The 17,612-nt window shown below is 46.5% G+C and overlaps 1 protein-coding gene across 2 annotated transcripts in view; it reads left to right on the top strand.

Moving 5' to 3' along the window:
- LOC146855791 (protocadherin-15-like) overlaps nt 1–17,612 on the top strand; it is a 261,208-nt gene that overhangs the window by 162,615 nt on the left and 80,981 nt on the right. For both annotated transcript variants that reach the window (XM_085653702.1, XM_085653701.1), the window contains exon 7: nt 4,715–4,825. In XM_085653702.1, coding sequence (XP_085509828.1) covers nt 4,715–4,825 — 111 coding nt within the window. The remainder of the gene's footprint in view (nt 1–4,714; nt 4,826–17,612) is intronic.

The raw sequence follows: 17,612 nt of genomic DNA, 5'->3' as shown, positions 1-17,612 counted from the left end.
TCGTGTGTGCTATCAGAAAACTAATCTCAACAATGTGGTATAACTTTTTGGGAGAAGAAAGGGGTCAGATGGAATTTACCAGCACCTCTGTGTTTGACAGCCCAATCAACAAAATGTGCTGCTTTCTAAAATCAATACTGTGTTATACAAGGTATCTACACAACTGCCTAACATTCCATTGCCTCTCACACATCAAACATCTTCTTACCTTTTGCACAACAGTTTCACCCCTTTCCTTTTCAACTCTTTCAATGCCTCCACTTCCTCTCTCCCCTGATCCTAATATCTACTTTCATGTCACACAATGCCTAAAGTCTCTGTCACTCGCCTGATTTATAACACCCATTTCTTTCTCACCCAGTCTTGAACATCCGTTTGCTTATCACACTTTTTTTGGCCCTCCCAGTTCTTGTTCTCGTCTTCTCAAGTAATCCCTATTCCCTAACCTTTTTAAGTCTCCCACAATGCCTAACGCCCATTTTTCTTTCACAAGTTCCCTAAAATCTCTTTCTCTTGCACACATTCTCTTATGCCCCTTTTCCTATCAGACGAAGCTAAATTTCCATTCACCTCTTTATTTATGTCTTTCCCTCTCACACAAAGTTGAATTTCTCATCTCCTCCAGCATGATACCTAACAGCCATTTCCCTCTCGTACAGCCCTTAATCTCCATTTCCCTCTCATATGCTGCCCTAAGAACATTCCTTTTCACAAACATCCCTGACTCCTTCTCCTCTCATATAACATCCATGATTTACCTTTCACTCCCACATAATATGCCTAGGTGCATAAATACCACTTTCCGAATGTCACCTAGGTTCTATAGGTTTTTGGGTGGGGGAGTGGCTGAACGAGCTCAGAGGTCCAGGGAGATCGATTACACGCAGGGGGACTAAAATGATCAGACAATGTATTATTATGTATTATGATCGTTATGTGGCAAAAAAATACATTTTACAACAAAGAAAGGTACATTTTTCAACAATGATGCAGCACATTTCCAATTATTAAACAGCTCTTGCAGAACAGTATCGTACATATCATAATATGTATGTATTTTAATGATTGAAGACTAAAATATTAAAAAGAGATGCAACATATTTACGATTCTTCTAATGTCTGGGTGCCCTGTTAAATTCACTGCAGCTTTGAGAACAGTGTTTGTGTAGTGAACATGATTGCGTATTAATAATGAAAGTTACAAAAAAAATGTCAAAGCCAACAGGTGTGACTTTAATGGGCTTACACATACAAACTTGAAAAGAAAGGAGGGGGGACGGGGAGTTCGATATAGGTCCAGTGGCTCGTGCTCCTGAGAGGTAGATAGTTTACTAAGGAGTATCACTGTTCCTAAGAAAGTGAGTGTGGGGGGTGAGTCGTTTATAGAGGAAGGTGGGAAAAAGTTGTGGAGACTTTTACTTGATGCCCTCACACACCACGATGGATGTCATGCTTCATCATTTGGCCTCTTTAAGACGGTTTGTATATTGTTTTGACAGGTGTAATTTTGCAGGTATTTGGAATTTTATTACTGTATGCATGATGGTTGCCAGCTTGTATACACTTCAGTAGGTCTATGCTAGTTATGGTGTCAAATCTCACACACCCCGATGGATGTCATGCTTCATCATTCGGCGGTGCTCCTCATCAGGCCGGTGCTGCAATACCCTACGGGTCCTCCGAAGGGTCACTTTATCGGAGATCTTTTGTTGATCAAGCCGTATGGTGTGTGCGGGTCAGTGCTCAATGAGTGGTGAGACGTGAGTTAAAAATGACTAGAGGGTATCAAGGGTAGGTCAGTTTTAATAGGTGAGATCCCTCTGTCATGATTAAAACACAAAATGTTTAGGTGCTGCTCGAGGGTAGTTATGGCCCTTAGTCTAGAAAGATATAGGCATTTAAGAGTGGATTGTTTTTTACTCTATTAATGCCTGCAGAGAGGCACTTTGATACATGAAATCCCACAGATTAGTAGGCTAGGGATTGTATTTGGTTATACCTTTTCACAAACCATGGGGAAAGAATATTTGCACTGTGATAATCTTTAGGAGATATGGTATTTTGCTTTGCCAACTGTAATTTTGTGTACATTTGTAAGTTTATGAACGTATTCCTGGCATTTTCCCGGTGGGCCGCCAGGCAAGGGCAAGTTTTAGACCCCTGGGGGGCATTTTTGTTACTGGGGGCCAGTTTTGCAGCATAGCTGCAATATCAGCCCCCAGCAACAAAAGCGGCACAAAGCTTTCCACTTGCACCCCCTCCCCCCCCATGCTCTTTTCTAGGGCCGGTTTCGGTTCCCAGTTCGGCCTTGGTGACAAGTCAATGATAGTGGCTACAGACCTGTTTGGTTCAAGAGTGAAAAGTTATGTATGATGTCATAGGTCTGATCTATTAAGTATGAAACTTTATGACAAAGGCTGTAGGTCTGACCGATTTAGTGTGAAAAGCATTTGCTTAAGCTTATAGGAATATAAAAGTAGATTGTTGTGCCAAAATGTTACAGGCTGTCGATGGGGTTTTTGCTACAAGAAATCGCACGGACTAATGTAGTAGGCAAGATTTTGGTGTTGGTCACCAGCTCCGATAAACCCTAAGGATAGATGATTTTCACATGTGATAATCTTTATTTGGCCTCTTTAAGACGGTTTGTATATTGTTTTGACAAGTGTAATTTTGAAGGTATTTGGAATTTTATAACTGTATGCATGATGGTTGCCAGCTTGTATACACTTCAGTAGGTCTATGCTAGTTATGGTGTCAAACCAATATTAATGGCTATAGGTATTATTGGTTCTTGGGAAATGCTCTGTTAGATCCTATGGTTTTCATCTTTTTATAATTAATAAGTTATGCAGAGTCACTAGACTTGAATTACTTATTGTGAGAGCTGCGTGTTAAAGGCAATAGGCTTTTAATGGTGTATTATTTTTACACAGTTCTAAAACCTGAAGGCAGGTATATTGTTACATGGAATTTCAGATATTAACTTTCTGGACACGGGTTTTTAAAAAACCCTAGGGGTAGAAGATTTAAACTGTATTTTTTTGCTAGAATCCCTGAGGAATGCCTGACAGACTACGTCATCTGCCAGGATCTTGCAAAGAAAAAAATTAATTACAAACGTACCTACCAACACATATATATACGTATATAGAAGGGAATTAGGTCAGCCTCTTCTGCCACTGGTCTGTGCAATGTATAGTCCCTCTTCTTTCATCCATGACAGCATATATTAGGGCTCAATTAGTCAACCCACTTCTCCCACTGACTGAGTGTCCTGTAAGTGATGCATTTGTCTGAACACATACGCACCCTTAAAAATTTGTGCGCATCAGTGCCAGGGCTGGTGGGCCATTCCTTAAGTTTTTCATTTTCTCCTTTTTCTAGGTCCCCTTTCATTACTTTCCTTCTCTTTTTATTTTAATCTTAGAGCATATTACAGCCCCAGGCAGTGGTAAAGGGCTGCTTTCACGCTGCTCATTTCATCTGGTATGCTCCCCATTCCATGGGGCTAGTGTGTCCAAACCAGGCTATCTTAATGGAATGAGGTAGTATTGTTCACAATGTATTATGGTTTTACCATTCCAAGAAGGCCAATACATTGATTCCAAACGTGGCATTCTGAAACTTTAAAACAATGATACACTATGTACAATATCAAGGCAAGACGGCCAACCACTGCTATGTTTAATTTTATCAGTCTCTGCAAGCATATCCCTGCCATGTTTAGGCAGCACCATGCTTTCTTTTCCACTTTCATTCTTTTAGCTCTTCGTGCATATGATGTTGAGTTTGAGCGTGTTATTTGTTTGCGTAAGTAGGTGAATGCAGGGCTTAGTGGATGGATGAGTGGATGCATGTGTGCAAAGATGTGTGATAGAGTGCATGTATAATGAATTATGTAGTGATTAAACCAACCAATGACTGAAGAGATGCATTCATTTATATTCCAGACCTATTGGCATTGCTAATGCATGTTTTAAATGTACATTCAACTTTGCGTCTCATTGTCTTCAATTGTGCAGAACTACAGCATCGCTGGTACCACCTCTGTAATCCTCTCACACTCGTACCTGTGTGTGTGTTGGGGCATGTATATCAAGAAAGAGGTGAAAGGGATAAGGCCAGTTATTACTTGAGCTTTCAGCAAATAAATCCTTAGTATCACTGTCTTTGGTCATTCTTTATATCTCTGCTTTAAACTAAACGTAATCCCCTCTGTGCCACATGCATCTCAATGGCAGCTGGAGCATGTCGCTCACAATTCAGCATGTCCCTCGGGTTACCAGGTGAATTTTAATTCAGAGTCCAAGCCCTCATTGCACCCCTATGGAATTCAATGACTGCTAGGGCATTTTTCTCTGCCCAGTACAAGTCAGCGGGCAGCTGGGTCATGTCCTCCACTGTGTCACAATGTCAGTCAGCGTGGGATTAGAGGCAGTCACTTACCATGCCACAGCACATTGCATTTGGGGATTTTAGTATGTCCTTCACTCTTCCCAATACATTGCAAGGCCAGCCAGAGTAGGCCTCTCGGTGTCTGTTAATGGGGAGTTAAAGCACGTCCTTTACATGTGTCTGTCCTTAGATGCTCAACACGGGCACTGGAAATTGACAGGCAGCTGCGCTGATGGTGTGTTTTTGCTAGTTCCTTCAGATCAGCAGTGACATTTGTGGATGTGTGTACATAAGTGAAAATGTGTTTGCATTGCAGGCTGACGCCAAGTACTTCCGGATTGACATGCCAAACAGCGGGAAGGTGGTGCTGGCCCGGCCGCTCGATTATGAGACCAAACAAGAGCTGGAGTTTGTCATTTACGTTGTGGTGAGTGTCGAGTCAGCGTCTACAGGTTGCATGCATGTTCTACCAGATAGTGCTGTCAGTAGTAATAACTGGATGGTGACAGATGCCCTCCCTCCCATGCCATACATGGGAACATGGGCTTCCATACTGACTTAGGAGATGGCAACACCCATGGAACCACACTACCTGTCTTTCACCTTTCAAAGCAACTGCAATGAATAGTTGTGAGTGCGGAGGTGTGATTGGACATATACAAACACGGTCACAATCCTAATGGAACCTCCAATTCAACAGGGTGTACTCTCTCTCCCGAGTTAGGAAGAGACAGAAAATGTATCATGGCAAAAAAACAAGGCTTAAAAAGAACATATTAACACATGCCAAATCATCACATACGCTAAATCAAATATTATGCCTACTCAAGTCCAAGCTTCTTAAGAAACCACCGACACTTGCACTCATACTCAATCGAGTCTAAAGGAGAGACCTCAGTGTGCTCAGAGCCAAAAGTACTCAAAGGAGACCACAGCTCATCCGATTCAGTGGGGACGACACCCCCCTCCTCGCTGCCCTTTGTCCTGGTGCAACAACCCTTTATAAATGATGGACACAGCTGAGCCCTTCAGGTAGTTGCTACCCCAGTTGAGGTTATGCTTCAGTACAAGGGCCTCCCTCCGAACACAGTCTCCTTAATGTACACTTCGTGCGTGCGGATGCCTTCGGTGTCAGTCACCCACCCCTTTCACACGATCCATCTATACCCCTGAGAAAAGAAGCGCTAGATTCTACTCACTCACCACCCCAGTCATTAACTCATCTACTGCTCAGAATACAGCATGGACAAGTGCTGCTACATTGACTCGTCAGCCGCTCACCCCTCCGCAACACACAGCAAACTCCCAGGTACACCCTAAATTGTCTCCGTTATCACACACACACACCACAGGTCGCTCTTGGCAAAGCACTTGCAGCTTTACTGCCCTTGTATAAACACACTCTCAAATAAGGAAGGCTGAGAAGGAAGCAGAGATGATGTCCACAGTGGAAAGCGACAATATAAATAAAGTATACCGTTCCGTAAGGGATCCTAAATAGTATATTAAGTATCCAGATCCTAGTGGCCACTGGAAGCGTTCGCTTAGTCACCCACCCTAGGGTGGCATGCTTCATCATCGCGCCCTGCTCCAATTTGGGCCAGAATTGCAATGCCCAATGGGCCCCTTGAGGTCTTTTTATCACCAATCAGGTTGCAAACTTGCAACTTGAATGCCTCCAATGTTGAAGGACACAAACAGAACTATCTAAGAAGATTGGTTTGGAGTGATTGCAGTGCAGGCCCAACGAGGAGCACGGCCCGATGAAGAAGCATTCTACCCTAGGGTGCGTGAGGGCTTGTGCTCCACTAAGCGAACGCTTCCAGTGACCACTAGGATCTGGATACTTAATATACTATCTAGGCTCCCTTAGGGAACAGTATACTTAATTTCTATTGTTACAGTTTGGGAGAGCATTTAGTTGACCAACATTTCTCTCAGTCCTCCTCATCTAAGACGCAGTGAACAGCCAGCTAAGGAATTAACTGTGTAAAATCCAGTTGTACTAAGTAAGAATGAAGGGCAGTCCTGAAAACTAGCGGGATATAGAGATGAAGTATCATGGAAGACAGTGAGAAGCAGAGTGAGTGATCAGAAACACGCATGCCTAAGGAAATAGACTAAAATGTAATCAGCATCATGCTGCACCTACTAAATTTATTGTGACCCACTGCCACCAAAGTACATGCGCTTACATCACAACTGGATAGTCTGATCACATGATGCTCTTATCATGTAGTGCAAGCATGCTTACCAGGAACTTAGTACATTTGGGGTCTCTCTCTCTCTCTCCCTCTCTCTCCCTCTCTCTCCCTCCCTTCCTCCCTCCCAACCAAACATCATGCGGACATTTATAACGCTTCTCTGGAAATGCATTCTGCCCATTGCTTACAGTTGGCTTTGTGATTTGTAACGCACATTCGCTTGCTTTCTATTTGCTGGCTCTATTTGTTTTAGGCTGTCCAGCTTGAGATCGTTCCTTCCATTGCCGAAACTCTATTTACTGTATTCTTCCACCAGTGCTCAATTTCTGTAAACAGGCCTTGAAATCTTGTTCTTATCTTGTCACATTTGCAGTGCATTCAAAGACTGAGGTCAGATGTCAGGGAGCTTGGTGCTTGGTGTTTACTTTTCTTTCTCTGACTTCAAAGTGAGAGGATTTATGTGACAATCATGTTGGCTACTGGGGGTGTGCTTAAAGAAAACTGTAGGATGTCATTTATTTTCAAGCACACAACAACATTTCAATATCTGTAAATGAACTGTGCAGTTATTTCAGAATATGTTAGAATTAAAAAAGCACAATTGAAGCACATTTTTTGATAATTCTGAAGTGTGATGGAAATAAATAAATTCCCACACATTATCGTTTGTGCGCTATATACTTTTAGCAGTAAAACTGTATGTCTGTGCAAATATAATGGTTATTTCAATTGATGATGTGTTGTCTGTAATGGCAGTACTCTATCACACCATGCATACTTCACTTTACCCTACTCCACTCTAATCTGCAGCACTCCCACCACTGTAGTCAACTCTGCAAGACTGCACACTGTGCCACCCGACTCCAAGCCACTCCATCCTGTGTCGCGGCACTCTACTCTGCCTCTGCACCACTCAACCCTACGCCTCTCTACTCTACACCACTCTACTCTGTGCCAATGCACTGTAGCCTACACTAATCTACTATGTACCACTGGACTCTACACCAATCCACTCTGCACCACCCACGCTATGCCACTCCAATCTGCAACACTGCACTCTAGGCCCCTGCACTCTACTTTGAACCACTCCACTATATGCTAGTGCACTCTATGCCAATCCTTTTTAATGCCTCTCTAATGTAATCTGGACTCTATGCCACCCTACTCTACACCACTCTACTCTACCGTGCATCACTCCACTCTACTCTGAAATTATCTACTCTGCACCAGTCCATTCTGCTCCACTGCATTCTATGCCAATACACTCTACACCAGTTTACTCGAAACTAAGGCACTCTGCACCACTGCACTCTACGCCACTATATTCCACACTGCAACACTGTACGCCACTGCATTTTGCGCCCCTGTACTCTACGCCATTGTATTCTATGCCACTGTATTCTACTCTGCACCACTGGACTCTACGCCACTGCTCTTTACGCCTCTGTACCACTCTATGCCACTGCACTCCATGCCAATGCACTCTACGTCACTCTACTATACGCCACTGCACTCTACAACAATCTACTCTGCAGCACTGCACTCTCTCCCACTGAACTTTTACACCACTCTACTCTATACCACTGCACTCTACTCTGCCCCACTCCACTCTGCATCACTCCATTCTATGCCACTTCACTCTGCTCTGCACCACTCCACTCTACTCTTCAACACTGAACTCTACGCCACTGAACTCTATGCCTCTCTTCTCTGCACCACTGCACTCTTTGCCACTCTACTGCTCTCTACGCCAATGCACTGTACGCCACGCTACTCTGCATCGCTCCACTCTACGCCACTCTACTCTGCATCACTCCACTCTATGCCACTGCACTCTATGCCAATCTACTCCAAGCCACTCTAATCTACTCTGCACCACTGCACTCGATGACACTGCACTCCACTCTACACCACTGCATTCTACACTACTGCATTCTACGCCACTCAATTCCACTCTATGCCACTGCAATCTACCCTTTGCCACTCCACTCTACAGTTTTCGTTTCTACACAGCTGCACTCTACACCACTGCACTCAAAACCAATGTACTTGAAACCAGCTTAGTCAAAACCAATGCACTCTATGCCGCTGCACTCTATGCCAATCTACTTTGCACCACTACAGTGTACAACACTATACTCTACTCTACAACACTCTACTCTATGCACTGCACTCTGTGCCACTCTACTCTACACCATTGCACTCTTACACTGGACCACTCTATGCCACTGCACTCTACAACACTGCACTCCCGCCACTGAACTCTCCGCCACTCTTCTCAGCCCCACTGCACTCTATGCCACTACACTCTACACTGCACCACTCTATTCTACGTCACTCAACTGCACTCTATAACAGTGCACAATACGCCACTCTACTCTGCACTCTATGCCAATCTACTATAAGCCGCTCTAATCTACTCTGCACCATTGCACTCTACGACATTGCACTCTATACAACTGCACTCTAAGCCACTTTATTCCACTCTACACCACTCCACTCGACACTACTGCAATCTGCCCTGCGCCACTCTTCACCACTCTATTCTATGCTGCTGCACTCTACACCACTGCATGCAACGCCAATGCGCTCTGAACCAGTTTACTTGAAACCAATAGACTCTACGCCACTGCTTTCAACTCCATTCTTCTCTGCACTACTGCACTGTATGCCATTGTACTCTACTCTGCAACACTCTACTCTACACCATTCTATTCTACACCATTGCACTCTATGTCACTTTACTGTGGACCACCCTATGCCGCTCTATACCGCTTCACTCTATAACACTCCACTTTGGAACTCTGCACTCTAAGCCACTGAGCTCTATACCACTCTACTCTGCGCAACTCTATGTCACTACACTCTAGACCACTTTACTCAAAACCAATGCACTCTATGCCACTATGTGCCACTATAATTTACTCTGCAACACTCTATGCCACTGCACACTGCACCACTCCACACAATTATGCTCTATACATCACTGCACTCTCTGCCACTCTATTCTACTTTGCACCAATGTGCTCGATGCCACGGCTCTCTGCACCACTCTACTCTGCACCACTCTCCTCAGCCCCACTGTACTCTACAACAACCTACTCTACGAGACTGCACTCTCTGCCGCTGCACGCTACACCATTGGGCTCTACGTCACTGCACTCTACGCCCCTCTGTTCTACTCTGCACCACTTTACTCTATGTCATTGCTTTCTGCACCACTCTACTCTGCACCAATGCACTCTTCGCCACTGCACTCTAGTCTGCACCACTCAACTCTACGCCTCTCTATTGCACTCTACGCCAATGCACTCTATGCCACTACACTCTGCATCACTCCACACCACTCTAATATATTCTACACCACTGCACTGCACTCCACACCACTGCTCTCTACACTACAGGCACTCTACGCCACTCTACTCTACACCTCTGCACTCTACCCTGGGCCACTCCACTCAACCCTGAGTCACTCCGCTCTACTCTGAAACAATCTATTTTACGCCACTGCACTCTATGCCACTGCAATCTACTCTGCACCACTCTACTCTATGCCACTGGACTCTACGCCAATGCACTCCACAACATTTTACTCAAAACCAATTAACTCTATGCCTCTCCACTCTACAACACTATACACCACTCTATGCCACTATACAATACTACTCCATTCTACGGCGTTCTCTGCCACTCTGTACCACTTTATTCCACTCTATTATAGGACACACTGCTCGCCTCTACTCCACTACTCCATTCTATGCCACTCCACTCTATGACAATCTATTATGCTCTATGCCACTCTACTCTGCAACACTCCACTCCACTAAATGCAGCACCCTCTACGCCACTCCACTCTACACCACTCCATGACACTCTTTGCCACGCCACGACACTCTACTCCACTCTGATACTCTACTCCACTCTACGCCACTCAACTCTACAACAGTCTACTCCACTCTTTTCCCTTCAACTCTGCGACACTCTACTCCCTCCACAACGCTCCACTCCACTCTATGCCAATCGTCACTCCACTCTATGCCCCTCCATGCCACTCCTCTTCACTCCACTCCACTCTACACCATCCCACAACTCTACGCCAAGCTATAACACTCCACTCTATTATACGACACTCTACTCCATGCCACTGTCCTTTACGGCACTAACTGTTAGCCGCGCTGAACAGCAGCCAAGCTGGTGTACAACATTGCTAAAACATATTGACAAAGGCAATAGCTCTTGCATAGGTGGCTTTGCCAATGCTTACCCATTAAATGAACCATTCTGCACATGGGCTAGTGGGGTCGGCATACCGGAAGAGAAGTCAGTAACTGGGCCTGCTGTGCTGGTCACTGTTTTCTCGTGCAGACTCTGCCCAAACACTTTTTGCAGGAAAGTGCCCTTTTTGCATGGTTGCCCCCTAACTTTTTGCCAGATACAGGATGCCAACTTGACTGAGTGTGCCCAGGGTCCCAGCCAATCAGGTTCCCATGGCTTGTGTTCTTACCAAAACTGTACCTTTGTCTCCACAAAACTCTGGGCCACTTGCAAGTCCCTTGTAAAAGGCGTCCTTGGTATGAAGAGTCTTGTGGCCAGGGAGGGCCTCTGAAGGTTGCAGCATGTATTGTGCCACCCTCAGAGACCCCTCACCTAACGCATACACTGCCATTGCAGGCTACATGTGTGGGTGCAGACCAAACTGAAGTGGTGACATGACACATACCCTTGTGTACCATGTCCACCAACACTGCCTATGGCATGGCATGGGTAAGTCACCCCTCTAACAGACCTTACAGCCCTAAAGGCAGGGTGCACCATATCACAGGTGAGAGCATAGCTGCAGAGCACTATGCCCCTACAGTGTCTGTGCCATTCAGAGACATTGTAAGTGCAGTGAAGCCATTTTGAGTACGCAGGCTGGGAGTGTGTCGGCACGAACTCCACAGCTCCATGATGGCTTTACTGAAGACTGAGAAGTTTGTTTCTCAGCACATTAAACCCACACCAATCCCAGTTTGGGATTTAATGTAAAATGCACACAGAGGGAATCTTAGAGAGGCATCCCTCCACTTTACTCTGAAATTATCTACTCTGCACCAGTCTATTCTGCTCCACTGCATTCTATGCCAATGCACTCTACACCAGTTTACTTAAAACTAAGGCACTCTGCACCACTGCACTCTACGCCACTATATTCCACACTGCAACACTTTACGCCACTGCATTTTGCGCCCCTGTACTCTACGCCATTGTATTCTATGCCACTGTATTCTACTCTGCACCACTGGACTCTACGCCACTGCTCTTTACGCCTCTGTACCACTCTATGCCACTGCATTCCATGCCAATGCACTCTATGTCACTCTACTATACGCCACTGCACTCTACAACAATCTACTCTGCAGCACTGCACTCTCTCCCACTGAACTTTTACACCACTCTACTCTATACCACTGCACTCTACTCTGCCCCACTCCACTCTGCATCACTTCATTCTATGCCACTTCACCCTGCTCTGCACCACTCCACTCTACTCTTCAACACTGAACTCAACGCCACTGAACTCTATGCCTCTCTTCTCTGCACCACTGCACTCTTTGCCACTCTACTGCTCTCTACACCAATGTACTGTACGCCACGCTACTCTGCATCGCTCCACTCTACGCCACTCTACTCTGCATCACTCCACTCTACGCCACTGCACTCTATGCCAATTCACTCCAAGCCGCTCTAATCTGCTCTGCACCACTGCACTCTACGACACTGCACTCCACTCTACACCACTGCATTCTACGCTACTGCATTCTACGCCACTCAATTCCACTCTACGCCACTGCAATCTACCCAGTGCCACTCCACTATACAGTTTTCGTTTCTACACCGCTGCACTCTTGACCACTGCACTCAAAACCAATGTACTTGAAACCAGCTTAGTCAAAACCAATACACTCTATGCCGCTGCACTCTATGCCAATCTACTTTGCACCACTACAGTGTACAATATTATACTCTACTCTACAACACTCTACTCTATGCACTGCACTCTGTGCCACTCTACTCTACACCATAGCACTCTTACTCTGGACCACTCTATGCCACTGTACTCTACACCACTGCACTTTACAACACTCTACTCTGCAACTCTGCACTCTCCGCCACTGAACTCTCCGCCACTCTTCTCAGCCCCACTGCACTCTATGCCACTACACTCTACACTGCACCACTCTATTCTACGTCACTCAACTGCACTCTATAACAATGCACAATACGCCACTCTACTCTGCACTCTATGCCAATCTACTATAAGCCGCTCTAATCTACTCTGCACCATTGCACTCTACGACACTGCACTCTATGCGACTGCACTCTAAGCCACTTTATTCCACTCTACACCACTCCACTCGACACTACTGCAATCTGCCCTGCACCACTCTTCACCACTCTATTCTATGCTGCTGCACTCTACACCACTGCATGCAACGCCAATGCACTCTGAACCAGTTTACTTGAAACCAATACACTCTATGCCACTGCTTTCTACGCCATTCTTCTCTGCACTACTGCACTGTATGCCACTGTACTCTACTCTGCAACACTCTACTCTACACCATTCTATTCTACACCATTGCACTCTATGTCACTTTACTCTGGACCACCCTATGCCGCTCTATACCGCTTCACTCTATAACACTCCACTTTGGAACTCTGCACTCTAAGCCACTGAGCTCTATACCACTCTACTCCACTCTACTCTGCGCAACTCTATGTCACTACACTCTAGACCACTTTGCTCAAAACCAATGCACTCTACGCCACTATGCGCCACTATAATTTACTCTGCAACACTCTATGCCACTGCACACTACACCACTCCACTTCATTACGCTCTATACATCACTGCACTCTCTGCCACTCTATTCTACTTTGCACCACTGGGCTCAATGCCACGCCTCTCTGCACCACTCTACTCTGCACCACTCTCCTCAGCCCTACTGTACTCTACAACAACCTACTCTACGAGACTGCACTCTCTGCCGCTGCACGCTACACCATTGGGCTCTACGTCACTGCACTCTACGCCCCTCTGTTCTACTCTGCACCCCTTTACTCTATGTCATTGCTTTCTGCACAACTCTACTCTGCACCAATGCACTCTTCGCCACTGCACTCAAGTTTGCAACACTCAACTCTACGCCTCTCTATTGCACTCTACGCCAATGCACTCTACGCCACTACACTCTGCATCACTCCACACCACTCTAATATATTCTACACCACTGCACTCCACACCACTGCTCTCTACACCACAGGCACTCTACGCCACTCTACTCTACACCTCTGCACTCTACCCTGGGCCACTCCACTCATCCCTGAGTCACTACGCTCTACTCTGAAACAATCTACTTTACGCCACTGCACTCTACGCCACTGCAATCTACTGTGCACCACTCTATTCTATGCCACTGGACTCTACGCCAATGCACTCCACAACATTTTACTCAAAACCAATTAACTCTATGCCTCTCCACTCTACAACACTATACATCACTCTATGCCACTATACTATACTACTCCATTCTACGGCGCTCTATGCCACTCTATACCACTTTATTCCACTCTATTCTATGACACACTGATCGACTCTACTCCACTACTCCATTCTATGCCATTCCACTCTATGACAATCTATTCTGCTCTATGCCACTCTACTCTACAACACTCCACTCCACTAAATGCAACACCCTCTACGCCACTCCAATCTACACCCCTCCATTACACTCTATGCCACGCCACAACACTCTACTCCACTCTGATACTCTACTCCACTCTACGCCACTCAACTCTACAACAGTCTACTCCACTCTTTTCCCTTCCACTCTGCGACACTCTACTCCCTCCACAACGCTCCACTCCACTCTATGGCAATCGTCACTCCACTCTATGCGCCTCCATGCCACTCCTCTTCACTCCACTCCACTCTACTCTACACCACCCCACAACTCTACGCCAAGCTATAACACTCCACTCTACTTTACGACACTCTACTCCATGCCCCTGTCCTTTACGGCACTAACTGTTAGCCACGCTGAACAGCAGCCAAGCTGTTGTACAACATTGCTAAAACATATTGACAAAGGCAATAGCTCTTGCATAGGTGGCTTTGCCAATGCTTGCCCATTAAATGAACCATTCTGCACATGGGCTGGTGAGGTCGGCATACCGGAAGAGAAGTCAGTAACTGGGCCTGCTGTGCTGGTCACTGTTTTCTCGTGCAGACTCTGCCCAAACACTTTTTGCAGGAAAGTGCCCTTTTTGCATGGTTGCCCCCTAACCTTTAGCCAGATACAGGATGCCAACTTAACTGAGTGTGCCCAGGGTCCCTGCCAATCAGGCTCCCATGGCTTGTGTTCTTCCCAAAACTGTACCTTTGTCTCCACTAAACTCTGGGCCACTTGCAAGTCCCTTGTAAAAGGCGCCCTTGGAATGAAGGGTCTTGTGGCCAGGGAGGGCCTCTGAAGGTTGCAGCATGTATTGTGCCACCCTCAGAGACCCCTCACCTAGCACATACACTGCCATTGCAGGCTACATGTTTAGGTGCAGACCAAACTGAAGTGGTGACACGACACACACTCTTGTGTGCCATGTCCACCAACACTGCCTGTGGCATGGCATGGGTAAGTCACCCCTCTAACAGACCTTACAGCCCTAAAGGCAGGGTGCACCATACCACAGGTGAGAGCATAGCTGCATGAGCACTATGCCCCTACAGTGTCTGTGCCATTCAGAGACATTGTAAGTGCAGTGAAGCCATTTTGAGTACGCAGGCTGGGAGTGTGTCGGCACGAACTCCACAGCTCCATGATGGCTTTACTGAATACTGAGAAGTTTGTTTTCTCAGCACATTAAACCCACACCAATCCCAGTTTGGGATTTAATGTAAAATGCACACAGAGAGCATCTTAGAGATGCCTCCTGAAAAACGGTGGAGAGCCTCCACTCTCTGGGTCCTGAAACAAAGCACATCCTGGGCAGAGGGTCATGCCTTCTCCCCCAGGATGAGCAGGGTCCATGAGGGGAAGCTTCAAAGTCTTGCTACCTTTATTAGCTACCCTCAGCCTCTGCTGCTATCAGCAACTGGCTCCCATTGGTTCTGATCTCCACTTTGGGGGTGAGAATTGGCAGGAAAACCCAGTGAAAAAGGGCGGCATTCCCACCTTTGCCAAACAAACTCCTCAGGTGGGGAAGGCGAGGTAAAGAACACATCTCAATACCCTCCATCTTGAAGCTGAGAGGACTCCCCAATCAGGACGAGGCATATGCCCCCCTCCCGCTGGAGGGTGGCATATGAGGGGGTGTATACACCCCAGGGAAGGGACTCATTGGTCCCAATCTGCACGTCCCTGTAACGCCCCTAAATCTAGTATTATGGGGCACCCCTGAACATTTCTCCTTAGATTTGTCAAGACAAGAAGAAGATGGACCGAAGAGCCATGCTGCAGAGAAGAGGAAGACAACTGCTTCGGCCCCAGTCCTACCGGCCTGTCTACTGCTTCGGAACCCCTGCAAGCTGAACCCAGCATGTCCTGCAGCCAGAAGCTTCCAAGAACCCCGGAGACCTGCTCTGCTTTCAAGAAAAACTCCGATCTCCCATGGACACTGGATTTGTCCAACAACTAACTCCAGCTCAGACACCGGATCCGGACGGTACCGTGTGTCTGCACCACTCTGCACCTGACGCACCCGACCGGAGTCCGTGTGGCCCAACACAACATCAAGGTTCCCTCAGCGATCCGTACCTGGGATCCAGAGATAGATGACCTCCTCAAACCTCCATTGCGAAGCCTGCAGCCTCATCTTGAAGGGTCACCGCGACCGGACCTGAAGAGAAAACCTGTCACGAAAGGACACCCCTGCACCCGCAGCCCCTTGGCCTTGGGGTGCCCAACCAACAGTGTCCTTATGTCCAGAAATACTCCAACTTCGCCTTCCAGTCGCTGGATCCCTTCTCCAAGCCTCCTGTGCCGAGCCTGCAGGCTTTCTTCTCAACTGGCGACCTCTATTGCTTTGGATTGGGAACCCGATGCCTACTTTGCACCGTGCCATCAGTGTGCTGCTAGAGGTGCGCTTTTGGTGCCTACTTGTAGCCCCCTTTGTGCCTACCTTTTATACCTGGTCCCTGACCCAGAAACCGCAGGTACCTACCTGTGACCAGTGCTTTTCAGAATACCCCCCCCCCCTTTCTCCATAGCACTACGTTTGGGGCCGACCTCTACTTTGACCTCTGTACCCAGCTGCCCCTGTGCTCCTGAGGTTGCACTCTATTAACCTACCTGACCCCTGCCCAGTGTAAGTGCTACAAGCCCGAGACTGAATCATAAAACTGAGTACTTGTCTGTAAGTCACTAACCTTGTTTTCCTCCTTAAGAATACACTGAACTGTATCACTACATTGCATTGCTTATCTTTCTCCTTGTAAAGTCTAACACTGTATTTGATTGACATTTACTGCATTTTCAAAACCATACTGCATTCTTGAAAACTGTTGCCAGTTTTACAAACTGTAAAACTTACCTGCACTAAGTGATTCTTGGTTCTAGAAATAAAGCAACAAAGAAACTATTTATACAACCAATTGGTCTGGATTCAGTCTTTGAGTGTGTGACATAATTTCTTGCCTGAGTGTGTACAAAACACTACCCTCTGAAAAGCCTAACTTCTCAGCCCAGCTACCACTAACTTCAGAGTAAGGTATTATCTGCTTTAACCTCTGCCTACCTTTAGGGACTCACTGGACTCTGTTCACACTATACCTCTTTTTGGTATGGTATATACAGAGCCAGCTTCCTACACTTTTCCATTCAAACCCCGGGGTTCGGTTAGCTCCAGTGTAATTCTTGTATCATGGGCTGAATGAGTCAAACAAAGGTTGCCGGTCGAGTGAACGAAATGCCGTTGATAAGGGCAGTGACTTCTCATCACATCACACCAAGTGATTAGCAGAGGCTGAGATTC

Source organism: Triturus cristatus, chromosome 4_1 (genome assembly GCF_964204655.1).
Source record: "Triturus cristatus chromosome 4_1, aTriCri1.1, whole genome shotgun sequence".
Classification (NCBI taxonomy): Eukaryota; Metazoa; Chordata; class Amphibia; order Caudata; family Salamandridae; genus Triturus; species Triturus cristatus.
The sequence above is the reverse complement of the archived record's forward strand: the minus strand, read 5'-3'. Positions and strand labels throughout refer to the sequence as shown.